Source organism: Engystomops pustulosus, chromosome 3, assembly GCF_040894005.1.
Source record: "Engystomops pustulosus chromosome 3, aEngPut4.maternal, whole genome shotgun sequence".
NCBI classification, from domain to species: domain Eukaryota; kingdom Metazoa; phylum Chordata; class Amphibia; order Anura; family Leptodactylidae; genus Engystomops; species Engystomops pustulosus.
Genome location: NC_092413.1, coordinates 78,384,857 through 78,406,093, shown reverse-complemented (window position 1 = coordinate 78,406,093; position 21,237 = coordinate 78,384,857). Strand labels below are relative to the sequence as shown.

Genomic DNA, 21,237 nt, shown 5'->3' with positions numbered 1-21,237 from the left:
GTCTCTTCTTAAAAGATATGTGCCATCGGTGTTGCCTTCACCTCCTCCGGCTCCACTCATCGTCCAGGGGGAATTGGAGTATGAGGTGGAGAAAATTTTGAATTCCCGCTGGGTACAGGACTCCTTACAGTATCTGGTCCACTGGAAGGGTTTCGGACCGGAGGAGCGCACGTGGATCTCTGCTAAAGACATGCATGCGCCCCGTCTGGTCCGGCGGTACCATTTACATAATCCTTCTAAGCCTGGTCCAATGATTAAGGGTCCTGAGGCCCCTCATAAGAGGGGGGGTACTGTCAGAACCGTTCAGTGTGAATTGTGCCTCTGGAGTCTGGACACACCCGATGACTATGGTCCAGAAGTTAATGAGTTACCTGGTCTTTGCTGGACTGATGCAGCTGATTTCAGCTCCAATCAGCACTAGTCCTATCAGCTTCTTGTCTGTCTCTCCAGCTTTACTTATAAGGCTGCCAGTGGCTCAATTGCGTGCTGGCTATTGTCTAGTTCTTACCTGGATATCCCAGCTCCCCATATTTCCCTGTGACCTCTTTGTACCTTCTGTTATCGTTGCCGAACCTTTGCCTGACTTTGACTACCGTTTTTGCCTACTGAATTTGTACTGCGATTCTTCTGGTTTTGATTCTGGCTTGTCGACTACCCCTTATTGTGTTGTCTGTCTTGTCCAGTTACGTGTGTCACTTACATAGTATAGGGACCGCCACCGAGGTTGTCCGCAGTTGCTAAAGCTGTCTTGAGGCAAGTAGGTAGGGACAGTGGGAGGGGGTTCAGCCTCAGGGCTCACTGTCTGGTTGTCTTTCCCCCCACCTACTGACAGGCGGTCTAACATATGGAGGCTGGAAACATCGCATATCAGACTATGTTGGGGGAGGCCGTTTTGCCGCTGCAACTCGAGGAAGGTATTGTAAGAATGGCTATTTTCCTGGCCATTTTTAGAATGTCTTGTTGATGGGTGGAAGGCTTGAGGAACCTGTTGACAACCACATTGAACACATGGGCCATGCAGGATGCATGGACCATCCCTCCTTGGTGCAGCACGGACACGATGTTCCTCCCATTGTCTGTCACCATGGTTCCAATTTTCAGTTGTCGCGGAGAAAGCCACAGATTGATTTCTTCTTACATGACACTTAGCAGTTCCTCCTCTGTGTGACTTTGTTCACCCAGGCAAACCAGGTATAGTTCAATGGATAATCTCACCACCTTCCTTCCAGTTAGAAATTGAAGATCTCCTAGGTTCCTTGCTTATTTCTCCGTTTCACAACGTTAGGACTCCAGTGCAACCCCCTTGTCACTTTCGTGCCCGGGGAGCACCTTCAATCCTATGTCATGCCCCGGAAAAAGCCTGAAGAGGCGAAACCTGGGTCGGGTGAGGTGTTTGGCGTTTTTATGCTGTGATACACGCGTTTTTAATCTTATTTTGTGACTATATAAAATTTTTAAAAATCTTCCTTTTGCCTTGGAAACCTGCACTGTTCATCTATTTCCTGACATAGGATTGAAGGTGCACCGCGGGCACGAAAGTGACACGGGGGTTGCACTGGAGTAATATCGTTGGGAAATGGAAGAAAAAGCAAGGAACCTAGGAGATCATCAATTTCTAACTGTAAGGAAGGTGATGAGATTATCCATTGAACTGAACTTTTTCTTGATGAGTAGAGCACTGACGTTTTTGTGGATTGTGTGAATTGGTGGCTATTGTGGGAGAGCACCTGATCAGTAGCTCCTCTACACTGCACAACATTAAACCAGGTATAGAAGTGCGTGACATGTGTTATTATGGAGCAGCACTTAGGAGCAGCAGTTTGACAACGTGCAGGAGAAAGCGGCGTCTCATGTTCAAGTTGTTGATGTGGCTGGGCAGGAAGCACATTCACCCGGTGGCCAGTAAAGGACATGTACTGGCCCTGACCGTAGTATTATTTCACATGAATCTACTTTATCTAATAAAAAAAATATTGAAATTTGGGTTATACAGAAGCACATGAACTGACACTCCAGAAACTATGTGGATTTTACACAGATTTCTTCCTATTCACTTCAGCAACAAAAAAAAATGCTATTTGGGGTATACATATCCCCCAAAATTGACACCCTGAGATACGTTGTGCTCGTGCCCATTTTGGTAATAAAGGAGGAAAAAAAACCTTTGAACTTTGTTCCCACGAATCACCGTAAACTTCGGATTCGTGACAAATCAAATTTTCCCTGAAATTCAGACTAAATTCCACTTCGTTAGAACTGATTTGCCCATCTCTACTGAAAGCTGATTACTTTGTTTAGTGTCTCTGCTTAGCTACTGCAGCATTTGGAGCAGAAAAGCGCTGCATACACATGGTATTAAAGAGAACCCATCAGGCAAATTAACCCCCAAAACTAAAAATATTTTCATAAACTGCCATTAGAAAGCATTGCCCCTACCCCTTCATTGTCTCTCTGCATGCCTGTAAACTTAATCAATCAGGTCCTAAAGCTGTATGCAGATGACCTGAGAGATGTCCAATGAATCATTATCATATTCTGCTGTCCAGCTTATTCATAAGTGGGAGGCATAGCCACATCTCCAGTGCTTGATTGACAGCCTGTATAATGGTGCTGTGATGGCTGCCTCAATGTGCTTCCAGGTGCTGGAGGCCACACCCCCTGTAGCCTGTGTGTATAGGAGAGATAGAACTCCAGGCAGCCATGTTCTAGAAGAACATGTCAGATTCATGTGTAGCTGATGTCTATGTAGCAGATTGTTAATAATGTTAATATTAACAAAATCCTTCAAATCCGAAGTAGTCCACAGTAGGCAAGATCCTGGAAGACAAAAATAACAAACGCACACACACAAAAAAATGGATCGTTGCCATAGGACAGTGGTGGCGAACCTATGGCACCCTTGCCATCACCCCAGGGTAGAGTTTGCCAGACAGGAGTCAAGGTCTCTTGCAGTCCCAGGCAGCCCAGGACCCCAGAAGGAAGCTACAATGATAATCCAAACTTATTCTCCTTCTTTCTACTGTATTGTTGTCCTTGGGTGCCTAGATAATTTAAACCTGTGAAAGGGCAGGTAGTGACAAGTTGCTGCTTAAATTGTCGCATTGGCACTTTGCGAAAAATATGTTCGTTTTGGTTGTAGTTTGGGCACGCAGTGTCTAAAAGGTTTGCCATCACTGCCATAGGGGGTGGGTAACATGCTTGTTGCCAAGGAGGACATGCTAGTTGCCAAGGGGGAGAGGACAGGCTCATTGCCTAGGTAATTTTTTGCAGCAGGTAAGAGGTTAATGGTACCCTAAGGGAAAAAAAAGTTGGTAGGAACAGATACATTTGAGATGTATGGAGACAGAAAAGCCAGGGTGGGGCGTAACTATACACTTGTGGACTCAGAGATGAGCGGAGAGTGCAGGAAGAGGATGGGTGAGGGGACAGGAAGAAGAAGATTACAGAGACGGGTGATGAAAGACACAGAAGCACTTCACAAGAACATGGCCAGCCAGCCAAAGATTTATGCAGAACGTGTGCCACAAATCCTGAATCTGGCGCCCTCTGCACACTACACAGGCAAATCGCACATAGTGCACACTGCCATGTTCTTAGTAAATGTGCCCCAATTTGTGCACAGGTCTCCCTAACAACACACAGCACTATCCAAACGAAAACAACATGCATATAGAATTGCTGGCCTCGGACAGCCGACCCATTCTCTGTAAGTCTGCATGGAGTAGATATATTTTAGCGCCAGCATAAGCGCAAGTTTAAAAAAAAGCTGAAAACAAAAAGGTGAATACAAGGAAAATCTTGATGTGAAGATAGATACAGCGCAAAGGAAAAAAAACAAGCGTGCAGCGGAAAAACAGTGCCATAAAGCCCCTGGCAAAAATTAGAGCAAAGAAAAAATGTGCAAGGAAAAAAAACGCAAAAAAACCCCACACCAACCCACTCAAAATAAATTAAGATAAATCTCCCCCTGTAGTAGCAATTGACCCACATGCACCACCTCCTATGTGGTGTAGTTTTGCAATTAAATTTGTGTTCTTTTGAAAATTCTCAATTGATAAATTTGAGATGTGCCTCTGTGGTGTATTTTTTCTGCCATTGTGTGACTTGCCTTTTTTATTACTTAAAAAAACAGCAAAAACAATGTTTGCACAAAAATGTGCAGCACTTATACGCCAAGAAGCTACATAGAACTAATGATAAATCTCCTCCATAGTGCTAATTGCCAAGTGTATGCAGTGCCTTTCTGCACCAAATAACTCCCGATCTAAATGTGCCTTTTCTGACTACAAGTGCGTGCCTGAGGGATCCGACACTATATTCATATCACTTACTTGTGGAGATACCTTTGAATCTGGTGTGCTTTTGTCTTCTATTTTGCTTCTCTTTGCTTTGAGCACCTCACAAGAATTCTTGAAGTCTGTAAAGAATTCCCTGCCTACAAATGAATACATGGTACAGCATGTTATAATAGTTATCTCATGCCACTTGATGTCACTGTGGTACTACAATATAAGAGGCATACAGGCTCGCAAAAGACAAATCCCTAGAATTGTAGCTATAATTATACACTGCCTAGGAGTTTAAAGGACATCTATCAACAGGGTTAGGGATTGTAAACCAAGCACACTGACATACTGATGTGTGCTCCTCTGGCAGTATCTGCTCTTCTTTTAGCTTCTTATTCCCTGGTTTTTACCAAAAAGTATTTTAAAATTATGCAAATTAGCCTTCGGGGCTACTGGCTCCATATGTTTTAATGAAGCCTGGAGCCACTCAGGCTCATTTGCATAATGTTTAAAGCCTCTTATTACTAAAAACAAAGCATTAGAAAGTTAAAAAACAGTAGATACTGCCAGAGGGGGCACACAGCAGTATGTCTTTATTAGATAATCCTTCATACTGTTGGTCGATTTCCTTTAACGGCAAAGGATCAACCACCATTTGGGCAAATAATATGTTCAATAAAGCAACTATGTATTATAGACAGTACTTCTCAAATAATGTAACATTCTTTCTGTTGTATCCATGTAAATTATGACCCCTAGCTGAAGCCAGTTTACACCGGCGTCCAACTATACACACGGTATCTGCTTATTGAGATCTTCTATATGTCACTATCTGTATGTCACAAATACTTGTTCTTGTATGATCAGGATGTCTAAGCTCACCCTAAAATCACCCCATACCACAAGACACTGCACAAATAAAAAGGTGTATTGTAGAAGGACGGCCCCATTACAGATGTTATGTATCAAAATATTCCCTTATGATAAGTTGTATAAGTAATGTAATAATTAATCTCCATACTTATCCATGTTGAATTTACTAATGATAATTTTCTAATTCTATTGTCTTATTGTTGTAAAATGCTTGGCAGTAACACAACCGTACACAGAGCATGGGCTAGAAAGAATGATTCTTAGAAACTACCAGCAGTTGAAATTTTATTTTCTTAGGTTCTATTGTTCTTCTGTAAATGTAAAATAGTTTATCATTTTCTAGGTATACTCTTATTCCAACATCTGTGATTTTGGGATTTGGTGGTGCACCATTGTGGGCCGCAAAATGTACATATCTGACCTTAAGTGGAAACCGATATGCTGAGAAAGCTGGAAAGGTGGGGAAAGATATTGTCAATCAGTATTTTGGACTTTTTTTCCTAATCTTTCAATCATCTGGCGTATGGGGAAATTTAATATCATCTTTAATATTTGGACAAACACCAGATGCAGGTAAATACAGTAAAATGTGTGACACATTAGAGAGCGGTTTCATATGAGGAAATGTAACACAATGTAGACAACATAATAACTGTATGTGCAGGTCCCATATTTTATGATAGACCCTCTTTTCTAGATCTGTGGGGTTCTAACGAAGAACTGTTTATAAGAGAGGGTTGGTTAAAATTCAGGTTCAACAGGTTCATCTGAACTTTGCGACAAAATTTGTTTCAGGACCAAGACTTTGACATGAATTTTAACCTAAATATAAACCCAATAGAAGTCAACAGGGACCTGGATCTTAAAGGAAACATACCACTTGAAATTGTACTTCTAAGCTTCAAATACCAAGCACCCGTATCCTTTTGTTATATTATGACACTAGAAAGATCACAAATCAAACAACGTTCTCTCAAATTTTCAAGAAAATTTTAGAATCAATTATTTTAGGGACCATTTCATTTCTATAGGGGTTTTGGGAGTTCTGTAAATAGAACCCCTCCCACATATGATCCCGTTCTAGTAACTTCACCCCTCAAACTATTGAAAACAGCAGGTAGGAAACTTGTTTATGTATTTTACAGAAATTAAAACAAAATGAAGGTTTGATTTGGAATTACATTCATTAAGCCACAACATTTACACACATTAACTGGATAAAAGTAGAAAATGCATCTAGGAATATATTGGGCAGTTTTTTCAGAGTAAGAGGACACCCCATATATGGATGTATCCCGCTGTCAGGGCACATGGCGGGAGTGGAAAGGAAGGAGCCATTGAGCTTTAGAAGGGCAGAATAGTTTTGAGGTGCCATGATGTGTTTGCAGACATTTGTATATCAGTTAACATGTTGGAAACACAATGTTACCAAAATACGTTATTACTAAGGGAGCCTTTGGGTGAGGTCACACGTTGCAGTTAAAACTGCATCACAATTTATTTTGGGGTGGTTTTGGATGGTATTACTTATTTTAACAAGTAAAATACATCAAATCAACAGGTGAATGAATCTGTGGAACAGCTTTCTCCTTCAAAATGAAATTCACCCATTCAGTTCATGTCTTTCACCTGTGAAATTGACAAAACTTCACCTAAAACCACCTCAAAACTAATTGCGATGCAGTTTTAACTGCAACGTGTGACTGCACCCTTTGGATTGTGTTTCCAAATGTAACCAAAAGTGTGAACGTGGCCTCAGGTACCACAAACCTTAATCTCAGAGAATGTGTACATTTTTTCTAATGTGGTATAGCGGGCATATTAACCCCTTGCCACTAATATGCTTTTTCCATTTTACTTTGTGTTTATCGCTCCCTACTTTCAAAAATCATTAACTTTATTTTTTCATGTACAGACCTGTATCAGGGCTTGTTTTATGTGTAACAAATTTAACTTCCTAATGACAGTTATATTGCATCCCTTGAACTGGGAAGTGGAAATACAATTCAAATTGTGTTAAAATTGACATGAAACAGCATTTGCATTTTCTTGTGGGCTCTGTTTTTACATCTTTCACTGTCCAATTTCAATAGCATCTCTAATCTATTCGTTGGTTCGGTACCGTCATTGGGATACCAAATTTATATAGGTTTTATTAGGTGTTATAGATTTTACCAAAAATTAAAAACTTATGTACCAAAAAAAAATTATTACCTTTACCATATTCTGACTCCAATAACTTTTTTTATACTTAGGAGTTGCCTAAGGTGTGATTTTTCCAGAACAAGCTGACTTTTTCATTGCTACCATTTTGGGAACTGTGCGACCTTTAGATAACTTTTTATTATGTTTTTTATGTGTTGTGAAACGGCACAAAAGTGTCAATTTGGACATTTGAGCGCATTTTTTCGTTACGGGGTTTACAGTTGGGAATAACAGTTTTTATATTTTTATAGAGTGGATATTTTGGGATGCGTTGATACCTAATATGTTTTTTTACTATTTTAAATGATGTAATAATAATAATAATAATATAATAATAATAATATAATAATAATAAGATTGTTTTATACATGTTAGGGGCCTTTGGGACATTTTTATGGTTTCTATTTTTTATTTTATTAATTTATAGTTTTTTGAAGTTTTAAAAACTTTTTTCATATTTACATTACTTTTGTATGAACTAGTGATCATGTGATCACAAGTTCATACTAATGCACTGCAATAACCACTGTTCGTGGGATAGGAGGAAGCTAGAATAACAGTAAGAGACAGCTAAAAAATTTCAAATAATTGGCCTTTTCAAGGCAATATGAAGTACTGCATGTGTATTCCCAGAATAAAGAAACCAGACTAAGTAAAAGCATGTATCAACTACATCCCAAGGTTGCCTTAAGATCCATCGTTTCAAACCACTCCACCTCTTTTGCGCAAAGTCCTCCACATCACCCTTGTTCAAAACAACAAGGAAGTCTCAACCACAGCTCATGGATCATCCACCAGCTCCTGCCCCAATTGCAGACATTGGGATATATTTATCAGGGCCTGTGCACCCTGAAATAATAGTTTATTGCTAGCACGTGCAATTATTTGCCCTAATCCGCCACCTTCATGCCAGTGGGGCGTGAAGTGGCGTGAAGGGGGCCGCGGCACGCCGGGAGTGGGCTGTGCAGGGCGTTACTGTCCCCACACCGGCGCACTCGCCACTGCTGGCGACTTTTCACCTGTCTAGTCAAGCACTTACCTCCACATTTAGTGTAGGATTTGCATTATTTCTGGATATGTCATTTCCCATTTTCAAAGTTAAAAACAGTTAAAGGGGTTGTGCCACCATAGCAAATGGCTTTAATTGGGTCCAATGCATTGTGACAAGTACTTTCACCATTTACACTTGCAACACCCTCGCCGATGCAATGGCGAGGGAGGGTTTGCGAATACGTCCCACCTGCATGTAATCCCATTACACTACATGGTCCTTATAGGACATAGGGGTATTGCAGTGGTTAATCCTGCCTGGCAAGGCAGGAGTTAAGTATTTTGTATGATGCAAGATGCTATTGTCCAATGATATGTGTTACATCCTGTGCTCTGTAAGCTGAGATGTGATTGGAGGAGCAGCCACCACCTGACCAAAGGGAGGTAATAAAACTCCCTGGCCAGGAATGTTCTGGAGAAGTCTCTCCCAGAAAGAGAGAGGTCTCAGATTCTGGGGAATCCTAGAGGAGATCTGTTCAGAGAGATTCTGTTGTAGGAGAATCCTAGAGATCAGTGAATGAGTGAGTAATCTCTGTCTAGCCCATACCAGAGCAGGAAGAGCCTAGCCCCTGCCTCTGAAGAGTGGAGCATCAGACTAGAGTTAGTGTAGTGAGGAAAAGGGGTATCATCTTACCTTTAAAGGTGATACCTGAAGCCCTACAGGACGAGCTGAAGCTTCCTACCAGGACACAGCTGCCTCCCAGCCTGCCCTCTACATCCAGGCTGGTGAACTATCTCCTGAGGCTCCCTCCAACTCACATCTCAGCACTCCATCTACCTGTTAAAGGCACGTTTGCTGCGGTTCCTGCCGGTTCAAATAAAGAACTGTAAGTTGTTTTCTTCAACTTCTGTCTCCGTCTGGTCCCTGCTAATACGGCTGCCTTCATCACCGGCACCCCGTCCATCACCCAGAGACTCACACTCGGGACATTAAGGGGTTGCCCCAGGGAGATCCGCTATAGCAGCCTCTCCCTCATCATTTCTTGCCAACACCACCCTGCTGGAGACCTGCCAGGCTGTAGGACAGCCCTCCGGTTCCCCCGTACCAAGCACCGTGACAATAGCGTGCTTAGGCCGCAACCGCCAGCCACTCCGGTACCGCGGGCCCCGGCTGTCTCCAGGCCTCACCTCAAGGGCTAGGCCCCGGTGGGGGATGTTGCACACTTATTACAAAATCTTCAGGCTTACTGAGATTACTCCTCTTGTTCTGGTTGCTGGCACCGCCTGATGGTAGCTGTGTCCGTCCTGAGATCAGAGATCAGCTGACACACTGCAGCCAATAGGAGGTGAGAGAGGAGAAGGGGCAGAGAGCTTAGCTGTCTACACAAGTGATGTAAACTCCACTGTTTATTTCAAGCTTTAATTTCACCAGGGCTTACAGCAGTACATGCCAGGTTAATTCAGCCAGACCTGGGGATCTGATACACAGAGGACAGTCCTCCCCTAACATGTAAGTTCATAGCAATGTAGCAGCCCTCTCCTCCCTCCACCATTAGGCAGGTCACACAGGAGGCTGCAGAGATAACACAAGTAACAGGCTGAGCTCTGACCTCTCCTGATGCAGTCCTCCTCCTGTACTCTCCACCATGTTACACTGCTCTCCTTCAAAGGGGCCCCTGTCCCTGACTAGCAGGAAAGTTGCTCAGTAACATGTGAGAAGCTGTCACCTATTTATCTATTCAAGTCCTATTATCTATCACCTGTCATTTATCTATCTATCTATCTATCTATCTATCTATCTATCTATCTATCCATCTATCACCTGTCATTTATCTATCCATCCATCCATCTATCCCATATCTATCTATCCATCTATCCCATATCTATCTATCTATCCCATATCTATCTCATATCTATCTATCTATCTATCTATCTATCTATCCATCTATCCCTCTATCCCATATCTATCTATCCATCTATCCTATATCTATTTAATATCTATCTATCCCATATCTATATATCCATCTATCCTATATCTATCTTTCTATCTATCTATCTTGTGCTTTAGTTGCAATTCCTTACAAAATACACAGAAAGAGATGCAATTAATGGCCCCAAAGTAACATACAAAAATACAAAAGTTTATTAGTAAAAGTCATAAAAACAACTAAAGTGGTCCATGTTATTGCACCTAATTTTGTACAATCAATGCATACAAGTAGAGCAAAACAATGTATTCTCACAGCATCAATGTCGGTCAGGTGGACAGTAAAGTGTTAATATGTCGGAGGTCTAGAAAAATGCAGGGACGGCAACTCCATGCGTATCCTCACTTCGAAGTGACTTCCTCAGGGGTCAGTGGCGCTTACACCTGAGGAAGTCACTTTGCAGTGACGATACACGTGGGGTTTGCCTCCCCTGCACCCACCTAGACTTCCGCCATGCATGTCAACCTGACTGACAACGGTGCCCCCTGCACTGCTCTTTTAACATGGGGCGTGTGACACATTTCTATTGGACTTTGCATGTTAAATCTGGCGCACGGTCAGACTGAGCACCGGAATGCCCCCTAATTTGTGTCACATGAAGATTAGTGCAGCCGCACCACGAAAGGATCACGTGTGACACAAATGGCCCCTAGTAAATGTGCCCCTCTGTGTCTAGTGTCTGCTACCCAGGGCCGGATTAAGGTTGGTGGGGGCCCCTGGGCGCAAAATCTGGTGGAGGCCCCCACTGAGTGAAGCGTATACACACGTCCTCCTGCTTCCTTTCCACTATCCCAAGAGTAACACAGCTACATACAGCCGCCTCACCCCCAGTAACACAGCTACATACAGCCGCCTCACCCCCAGTAACACAGCTACATACAGCCGCCTCGCCCCCAGTAACACAGCTACATACAGCCGTCTCACCCCCAGTAACACAGCTACATACAGCCGTCTCACCCCCAGTAACACAGCTACATACAGCCGCCTCGCCCCCAGTAACACAGCTACATACAGCCGCCTCGCCCCCAGTAACACAGCTACATACAGCCGTCTCGCCCCCAGTAACACAGCTACATACAGCCGTCTCACCCCCAGTAACACAGCTACATACAGCCGCCTCATCCCCAGTAACACAGCTACATACAGCCGCCTCATCCCCAGTGACAGAGCTACATACAGCCGCCTCATCCCCAGTAACACAGCCGCCTCACCCCCAGTAACACAGCTACATACAGCCGCCTCGCCCCCAGTAACACAGCTACATACAGCCGCCTCGCCCCCAGTAACACAGCTACATACAGCCGCCTCGCCCCCAGTAACACAGCTACATACAGCCGTCTCACCCCCAGTAACACAGCTACATACAGCCGCCTCATCCCCAGTGACACAGCTACATACAGCCGCCTCATCCCCAGTGACAGAGCTACATACAGCCGCCTCATCCCCAGTAACACAGCCGCCTCACCCCCAGTAACACAGCTACATACAGCCGCCTCACCCCCAGTAACACAGCTACATACGGCCGTCTCGCCCCCAGTAACACAGCTACATACAGCCACCTCGCCCCCAGTAACACAGCTACATACAGCCGCCTCACCCCCAGTAACACAGCTACATACAGCCGTCTCATCCCCAGTAACACAGCTACATACAGCCGCCTTCCCGCAGTAACACAGCTACATACAGCCGCCTCATCCCCAGTGACACAGCTACATACAGCCGCCTCACCCCCAGTAACACAGCTACATACAGCCGCCTCACCCCCAGTAACACAGCTACATACAGCCGTCTCGCCCCCAGTAACACAGCTACATACAGCCGCCTCGCCCCTAGTAACACAGCTACATACAGCGCCTCATCCCCAGTAACACAGCTACATACAGCCGCCTCATCCCCAGTAACACAGCTACATACAGCCGCTTCATCCCCAGTAGCACAGCTACATACAGCCGCCTCATCCCCAGTAACACAGCTACATACAGCCGCCTCATCCCCAGTAACACAGCTACGTACAGCCGCCTCGCCCCCAATAACACAGCTACATACAGCCGCCTCGCTCCCAGTCACACATCTTTACATCCTTCACCCGTACCAGATATACAGTCCCATATAACATACACCTCAGCCCACACAGCCATGCAGTCCCAAGCAGTGGTGTAAATAGGAGAGTTTGGGCCCCATAGCAGATTTCTTCATGGGGCCCCCCTTCCCCTTACAAAAATATAAACATATGTCGGCTGCATTCACATAAACGTGTGGTGGCCAGACTATCGCCTGGCAGGCACATGTTGGGCGTTGTGGAGAGGAGGAGCGGTGATCGCGGCTCACCCCTCCCCTCTCCATAGAGAATAGAGCCGCATGGTCGTTCTTACGGCCATAGACAGAGCACGCTCTCTCTCTTTTGCGGCCACAGCACGAAACAGTGAGTACTCGTTGTGCTCACCGTACCGAGCCCATGCGCTATAGATGCCTATGAGGGAAGTATATCCGGTAACAAATTTGCGGCCAGATATACATCCCCCATACGTTCTTATGAATGTACCCTTATACAGACATGTTTATACAATTACACAAATTTATATGCTGATACATACACACTTTTATATACTTATATACACACAAATAGTTCTACACACGTATACTTGCACCCATATATATATATATACACACAAGTATACACTTACACACATTCAGTATATAGAGCTTATAAATACATACCATATACACAGCATATACAAAAAACACATCATATATATATAAATGTGCACATATATATGCTTATGTAAATATGTGTGTATAAATACAGTAGATGCATATATACACAGTATATACACATAAATAAACAGTATATACACCTATACACAGTAGATGCATATATACACAGTATATACACATAAATAAACAGTATATACACCTATACACAGTAGATGCATAGATGCATATGTACACATATACACAGTAGATACATATATACACAGTAGATGCACATATACACAGTATATACACATATACAAAAGTAGATGCATATGCACACAGTATATACATATATACACATATACACAGTAGATGCATATGCACACAGTATATACATATATACACATATACACAGTAGATGCATATGCACACAGTATATACATATATACACATATACACAGTAGATGCATATGCACACAGTATATACACATATACACAGTAGATGCATATGCACACAGTATATACATATATACACAGTAGATGCATATGCACACAGTATATACATATATACACATATACACAGTAGATGCCTATATACACTGGATATACATATATACACATATACAGTGTATGCCTATATACACTGGATATACATATATACACATATACAGTGTATATACACATATACAGTGTATATACACATATACACTCATATACATATATATACATATATACACACAGACAAATACATGTATATACTTACCCCCGATGACCGGCCGTGGCGTCAGGCTGGCGTTCGGGCGGGTGCTTGTTCGGGCGGGCGGGGGGTGTCGGTCGGGGAGGGGGGTTTGCTTGCTCGGCCGGGGAGGAGTGGTGGCGGGTTCTTGTTCAAGCGGATCACGGCGGGGGGGTAGCGGTTCGAGCGGGGCTGCTTGCGCGTGACGAGCCGGCGGGGGGGGGGGCGGGTGGCTTGGGGGGCTTTGGATGCCTCGACCATAGCGGGGGATGGGTGGGCCAGGAGGCGGTTACCTGTGTCGGGGGGGGCAGCTCCGCCATGCTGTGGTTTGTAATGGCGGGGAGGCCATGCAGGGGGATGGGCGAGCTGGGAGGCAGTTACGGGGGGGAGGGCACTTGCAGAGGCGGAGTCACCTGTGCCGTGCGGGGTGGGCGGCGAAGGTCGGGCAGCGGGCGGCTCCGCCATGCAGCGTTATGGACAGGCGGAGAGGCCATGCAGGGGGATGGCCGAGCTGGGAGGCGGTCACCTATGCAGAGAGATGGGCGGGGAGGCGGTCACCTATGTCTAGGGGCGGTGGGCGGCTCAGGAGGGTGTGCGCGGGAGGAGCGGGGGTGCGGTCTGGTGGAGGCCCCTAGGGGGGGCAAGATGGTGGGGGCCCCGGGGATCGAGCCCCGCAAGCCCCGCCTATAATCCGGCCCTGCTGCTACCAACTGCTGGAGACTGATGATGTTATACAAGTGCAAGACATCAAGTGTCTTGATGCAAGTGCAGCCAATCACTGCAGCCCTCAGCAGTGACCTTAACCCTCATGGCCTGTCACCACCATATATACTCCAGTAAAAGTCCCGTTTTTCAGCACAAAAAATGTGCTGAAAAATCCTAACGCTGCTTATACTCAAGTCTATAAAAAAAAAAACCTTCGGCACTCAGCTTTCTGACACCCCATGCAGATCCTCTTCCGTCTTCAAGTCCCCGTGGCAGGGGGCTGCTGGCTATATATACGGGAGGTGGAAGCACTCACTATATACAGGGGAGGGGCAGGCACTGGCTATATACGAGGGGGCATGCACTTGCTATATATGAGGAGACAGGCACTTGCTATATACGAAGAGACAGGCACCTGCTATATACGAGGAGGCAGGCACTTGCTATATACGAGGAGGCAGGCACTGGCTATATATGAGGGGCCAGGCACTTGCTGTATACTGGGGACTGGCTGTCTATATACTTTGAGGTTGCTGGCTATATACTGGGGCAGGGGGCTATTGGCAGATGCTGTCTATATACTAGAGGGTAGAGGCTGGGTATATACTGGGGGGCATGTGCTGGCTAGTTATATACTGGGTGGAGGCTGTGAAAATGCATTTCCCACCCTAGGCTTATACCTGAGTCCACAGGTTCTGCCTGTTTCTGTGTTAACAGATACCTCGGCTTATACCTGAGTCGGCTTATGCTCGAGTATAATCCTTGATGAAGGTATAAATATGGAGCGGCACTCACCGAATACGTGTTCAGTAGTTTATTTCAGCAGAGTGGTGACATGGACATAAAAATCAGACTGCGACAAGGACACATCATAGGGGAAACCCATTTAAGCATGCCCTCCGGTGACGTACCTGCCGTGTATCACACGAAATGGCACTTCCGGGAGTCGTGCATAGGTACACACCCCCCTTGTGACATACATTTCTTAAAAAGTGGGTGAGTAGTAAAAAAAGAGATCACATTGCAATTACACATTGTTTTTTGCTCTTTTCTTTTACGTACATTCATCTCCCCTGCTTCCTATTCTTTATTTTTCCTTCTGTGTATATAAACTGAAATTATTGCTTATGGTCAATCTGTACCTGGAAATACACTTAAAGGGAACCTACCACCCCAATTCTACCTAGGCTAATCCTCATGTCCCGGGTGTCTTTTACAAAACTTTATTACATCTATATGCTAATTTTTTTATGCGGCTACTGGGGCGTGGAGTAGCCGGACATGAGGCTACTAGTCGCGGCTACTCCACGCCACAGTAGCCGCCTTACTCCGCCTACCAGATAATCTTCGGCAGCTACCAGGAGCCCTCGTCCTGCGCGGCCGCGGCTCCGGGGCCGGAACTACTGCGCATGCGCAGTAGCCGGGGGACTCGGACGAGGGCGCGCAGCTACCAGGAGCTGCGCGCCGAAGAATATCTGGTAGGTTCCTGGTGGTATCTGGTGGGTTCCTTTCCACCTTTTCAAGACAAGCAAATTGAAGGACCTCCGGGTCTCCTCCGTTTTGTTCCCTTATATGTTCTATGACCCTAGGGCAACCGTCTCAATGGACCTACAATGTTCCCTAAAACGTACGAATAGATTCCGAATTGTCTTCCCTACATAAAATCAACTACAAGGGCACCAGAGGATATGCACTACATATGTGGTTCTGCAGGTGATAAACAAATTAATTTTCCATGTGTTTCCTCCTAAGTCAATGTACTTTGCCTGACTGTTGAATTTACAAAAGTTGCAAGACCTGCATCTATAATTCCCTTTTGGGGTACTTTTTTCTAACCATGTTCTTCGTGAAGTGGAGAGTTGGCTACTGACCAGATATGTGTATATATATATATATATATATATATATATATATATATATATATATTTTATTCAAGTATATATTGACAATGATTAAAAGGAGAGGAAACAGTGTCAGGGCTTTGGTTGGTGATACTCAGCACCAAAAGCAGATTCCTGCTGTGCTGGAAATCAGTAAATGCAGGGACTGTTTGAGCACAGCAGGTGGAAGGAGACTGAAGGCTAAGCGCCCTGTAACACTGAGCTGTGGAATAACTGCCGCTGTCAGTGCTGTGCATTTGCCTGGCTAGGCCCCTCCCACATCTGCTTCTGTGTGGAGCAGGATAGAGGCTGAACAAGCATCATAATAACAAATAGAAAGGTATTTTTAATTCCAGGCAACCATTATAAATAGAAATATTTGAACCTCTTTGACAGCTTTTTGTAGTAAATTGTTTCGTGGCATAACCCCTTTAAGAAGGGGTATATGCAGTAAATGGTCGGCAATCGGCTCCTTTCCCTCGTGCACGTGGATATACTTTAACAGTATAAAAATTAAAAAATCCCCTCGAGGTGAAAGCAAAATTCCTCCTTTTATTTTCGGAGCATGTAACAAATCAAGTATACACAAGTCACGCAGTAAAACGTGTTTTTTCGGCTCTCCTGAGCCTTCATCAGCTGGCGTCTTCCTCCCATGTGTGAGCTTTTAAGGCATCTGACATTCCTGCAAATTATGTCACTTCCTGTGAGCCACGTCAATCAAAGTATGTCACATCCTGTGAGCCGCATCAATCAAAGTAGGTCACTTCCTGTGAGCTGTGTGATTCACTCTGTCACGTCTTGATCACATGACTATGTCACGTGACCCGACATTGATCATGTGACTATTAACTGCTAGTACAAGATTCTCACGTTTTTCAATATTATAATACAAATATTACAATACTGTTAGTACAAGGTTAGTAACTTCACTGAACATGATATTAGTATGTCAGTGTAAGAAAAAGAACAAAAGTTTTTTTCTATACCATGTCTTCTCCCCACTATTCTGATGCGCTCAAACATTCTGTGTCTGTAGGAGAAAATAATAATTAGTGATGAGGTTACATTTGGCAGATTTCATAATCCCTATTTAAGCCATGTGGCTCCAAGGTTTTTAATTCATGTATCCAGAAAGCCTCTTTCCGTAGCAAAAGTTTTGTTATGTCTCCCCCCGTCTCGGTGGATCCACTTTATCAATTACCTGATATTTTAACTGGGGTAAAGAATGATTATGTTTTTTAAAATGTGCCGGCAGTGGGAGTAATAAGTTTTCCCTCCTAATTGTGTATTTGTGTTGACCTATGCGGTCTCCTACACGCTGGCGTGTTTCGCCCACATATAGAAGGCCACATGGACATTTTATAATGTATATAACATCCTTTGAATTACATGTGAAGTAACTTTTAATTTTATATGTCTTCCCTGAGTGTGGATGAAAAAAGGAGTCTGCCGTGTTCACATTACTACATTGTTGGCAACCCAGGCATGGGAAAGTGCCATTTTTTCTTGTTGCTAATAGCTAATAGTAGGGGCTCCTGAAACTCCAAAATCTGTGGGTATGTTTCCTTTATCACGTGCCAATGTTTTCGAATGACTTTGTCAATTCTGTAAATTAATGGGTGAAACTGTCTGACAAAAGGTAAATGGGGCTTAGTCACTAGTATACCTCTAGTTTCTGTCGCTAGTGTCTGACTCGATTCTTCTAACAATTTCACGGGGTATCCTCTCTGTATGAATCTATTCTTCATCTCAAGAATTCTTTCGTGTTTAAGTGCGGGATCCGTAACTATGCGAATCACCCGCTGAAATTGTGAATCACACGGCTCACAGGAAGTGACATACTTTGAGGCGGCTCACAGGAAGTGACATACTTTGATTGACGCGGCTCACAGGAAGTGACATAATTTGCAGGAATGTCAGATGCCTTAAAAGCTCACACATGGGAGGAAGACGCCAGCTGATGAAGGCTCAGAAGAGCCGAAAAAACGCATTTTACTGCATGACTTGTGTATGCTTGATTTGTTACATGCTCCGAAAATAAAAGGAGGAATTTTGCTTTCACCTCGAGGTGCCGGGATTTTTTCATTTTTATACTCTTTAAGAAGGCAACATTCCAACATTGCCCTGTCCCTCATCTTCCTCTACCATGACCCCCTCAGTTTTTAGTTCTTTACTATTTATGAAATAATTTGGGATTATTTTTACTTTCCTTGGCAATTTTTTTCAGTCTTTATTTTTGCTGCCTTTATCTGTTTTTTTTTTACAGGATTTATTTAATAATCTTGCAATGCCTCACCACTATCTTCTTGATTTAGTAATTTAAAGGACATCTACCATCATAATACCTGATGGTAGATGCTTATACTCACCTCCCCATCTCTTGCCAATGTGCAGTTTTTTAAATAAAATGAAATAATGAAATAAAGTGAAAGTCCCTCAAATACCACTATTCCCTATACACATCTAATAAAGTAAAAAAACAAAATCACCAAAAAGCTCAAACATTTGGTATCACTGCATCTGTAACAATTTGTACTATTAAAAAAAACCCGTAAATGTTTCATTAAATCGCTTTACAAAAAATGTTCGAAAAAGTGATCGAAAAAAGTTACGAGCACCAAAAACTAAGAAAAAAACAAACTGCCACACAAAAAATAAGCCCACAACCAGTTTTGTACACTGAATGGCCTCTCAAGAAATGCTAAAAGTCCGAAAGAAGAATTGATTTTATTTTTCTCCACACATTAAGTGCCTCTCATCTCAAAAAAATAAGCCCTTATTTGTCCAAATTGCAAAAAAAAAACCAAAAAAACATAATATTGTAAAGCATTTAAACCCCTTCCCGACAATGACTGGGGCAAGATGGTGGCTGTTCCTGATGGCCATTTATTTTGCCCATTAGATGAGATGGTCGCACAATACCCCCCAGTTCATGATTGCTGCTACTGGCTGATCAATGCAGACTAGTCAATAGCACGTACCCCTGTATTCCCTATTTGACAGCCACTTATAAAGGGAGACATCTAGTAACTCAGCAATCATAACATGGTGTTGGTTTATAAAGACCCCATTCATGGGAATTCCAGTACCCTCACTCCTATACGAGGTACCACCACTGCTAGGCCCCAAACTGCACGGCATCCTGGCTTACAATAAATACATGGGGTTTGACCTGTCAGATCAGGTACTGAAGCCATATAGTGCCCTATGGAAAACTAAGATATGGAACAAAACGGTGGCCGTGTACATTGTACACAGGGCCAAATTAAGGGTTGCAACGGTATGGAGCACCTCATTTAGGATGCCCCGCCAGCTTGGCAGCCGATGTGGGGCCCCCTCCCAAAACAATATTTGTAACCAGATACCACATACTTAGGCTCCATTCACATGGATGTATGCCCCCTGTCCAGCACTGGAGAGGAGGAGGGATGACCACTCCCCTTTCCAGAGGGATGTACGCCGCACAGCCATACCAACTGGGAAGGATAGGACATGTTCTATCTTTTCCTTGTGCACGGAGCGATACGATGCCTCACACGTACGGCACCGTATCGCTTTGTGTACCTATGGCCATGTATGGGGATGTATATACAGCCTTATACTGTTTCAAATATCAGCCGAAGCTCTAGAGATTTTAGAAACATTGGTATCTTGAGTTTTAGATTGGTTTATAAATGACTACTTATTGGTAACTAAACCTATTCCATTTTTGGTCCATGACAAACCAAAAAATACTCTCACCATATTATTACCAAATAATGATGCCACAATACTGTTAACAATTAAAACTGCCATAAGACCAATATTCCAAAAAGTAGCGCTACAATTTCCAAATGATCTCACCAAACTGCAACACAGCATCACGTAAGAGAATGCCAAGCTACTGATAATGAACACAAGAGTCTATACAAAGACCAGTATTATCAATAATTCACCAAATATAAATTCCACTTACTGATGATCTTTACCGCCACATTGTTATTATAAACCACCATGATAGTCATGATATCACTACATCATGACTAGAGATGGGAGAATTTGTTAAAATTCGGTTCTTCCCGATTTGACGCATTTTTTTTTAAAATTTGATTTGACCCAAATCGAATCATGACGAATCACGTTAAAAAACAGGTATTTCCTGACTGCAGAGAGCCTTAAGGTGTTGTAGAAAGTTGTGCCATGCTTAAATATGCATAGGGATTGTGGTTTGGTCTTCAAACTCAAACAATGCTGTGTTTGAGTATGACACGCACATGACAGCCACCGCTCTTAGAATCGCTTCACTCTTCAATTCCATGGGCACTTACAGAGGCCAACTTCCCCAAATAATTGAAGCGGGAATGCAGCCTGACAAGGTAACGTCTGTGCCAGGTCAAAAGTACTAAGCTGAAGGCCAAGATCCCACTACAGACTTACAGATGACCCATAGTTACAGACGGACTCCTCTGCCCCCTGTGACCTTTGGTGAAGCTCTCTGGATGCTTTACTATAGTCCCAGACTGCAATAATCAGCTTAAAAATGTCTGTAATGAAGTTTTATTGATAATCATTGGTCCCATTACAGCAAAAAATTTTGAAACTCCAATTGCCACTAGGGTAAAAAAACATTGTCTGTAACTACAATTATAAAATATACAGTTTCGATTTACATACAAATTCAACTTAAAGGGGTTATGCCACGAAACAATTGACTGCAAAAAGCTGTCAAAGAGGTTAAAATATTTCAAAAATCTATTTGTAATGGTCACCTGGAAGTAAAAGTACCTTTCTATTTGTTATTATGATGCGTGTTCAGCCTCTATTCTGCTCCACACAGAAGCAGATGTGGGAGGGGCCTAGCCAGGCACATGCACAGTACTGACAGCAGCAGTTATTCCACA

General features: G+C 43.5%; 1 protein-coding gene across 3 annotated transcripts in view; it reads left to right on the top strand.

Annotated features, from left to right (window-relative positions):
* Positions 1-21,237, top strand: part of UNC93A (unc-93 homolog A) — a 133,366-nt gene that overhangs the window by 39,744 nt on the left and 72,385 nt on the right. For all 3 annotated transcript variants that reach the window (XM_072141173.1, XM_072141172.1, XM_072141171.1), the window contains exon 4: positions 5,503-5,732. In XM_072141173.1, the coding sequence (XP_071997274.1) occupies positions 5,503-5,732 (230 nt within the window). The remainder of the gene's footprint in view (positions 1-5,502; positions 5,733-21,237) is intronic.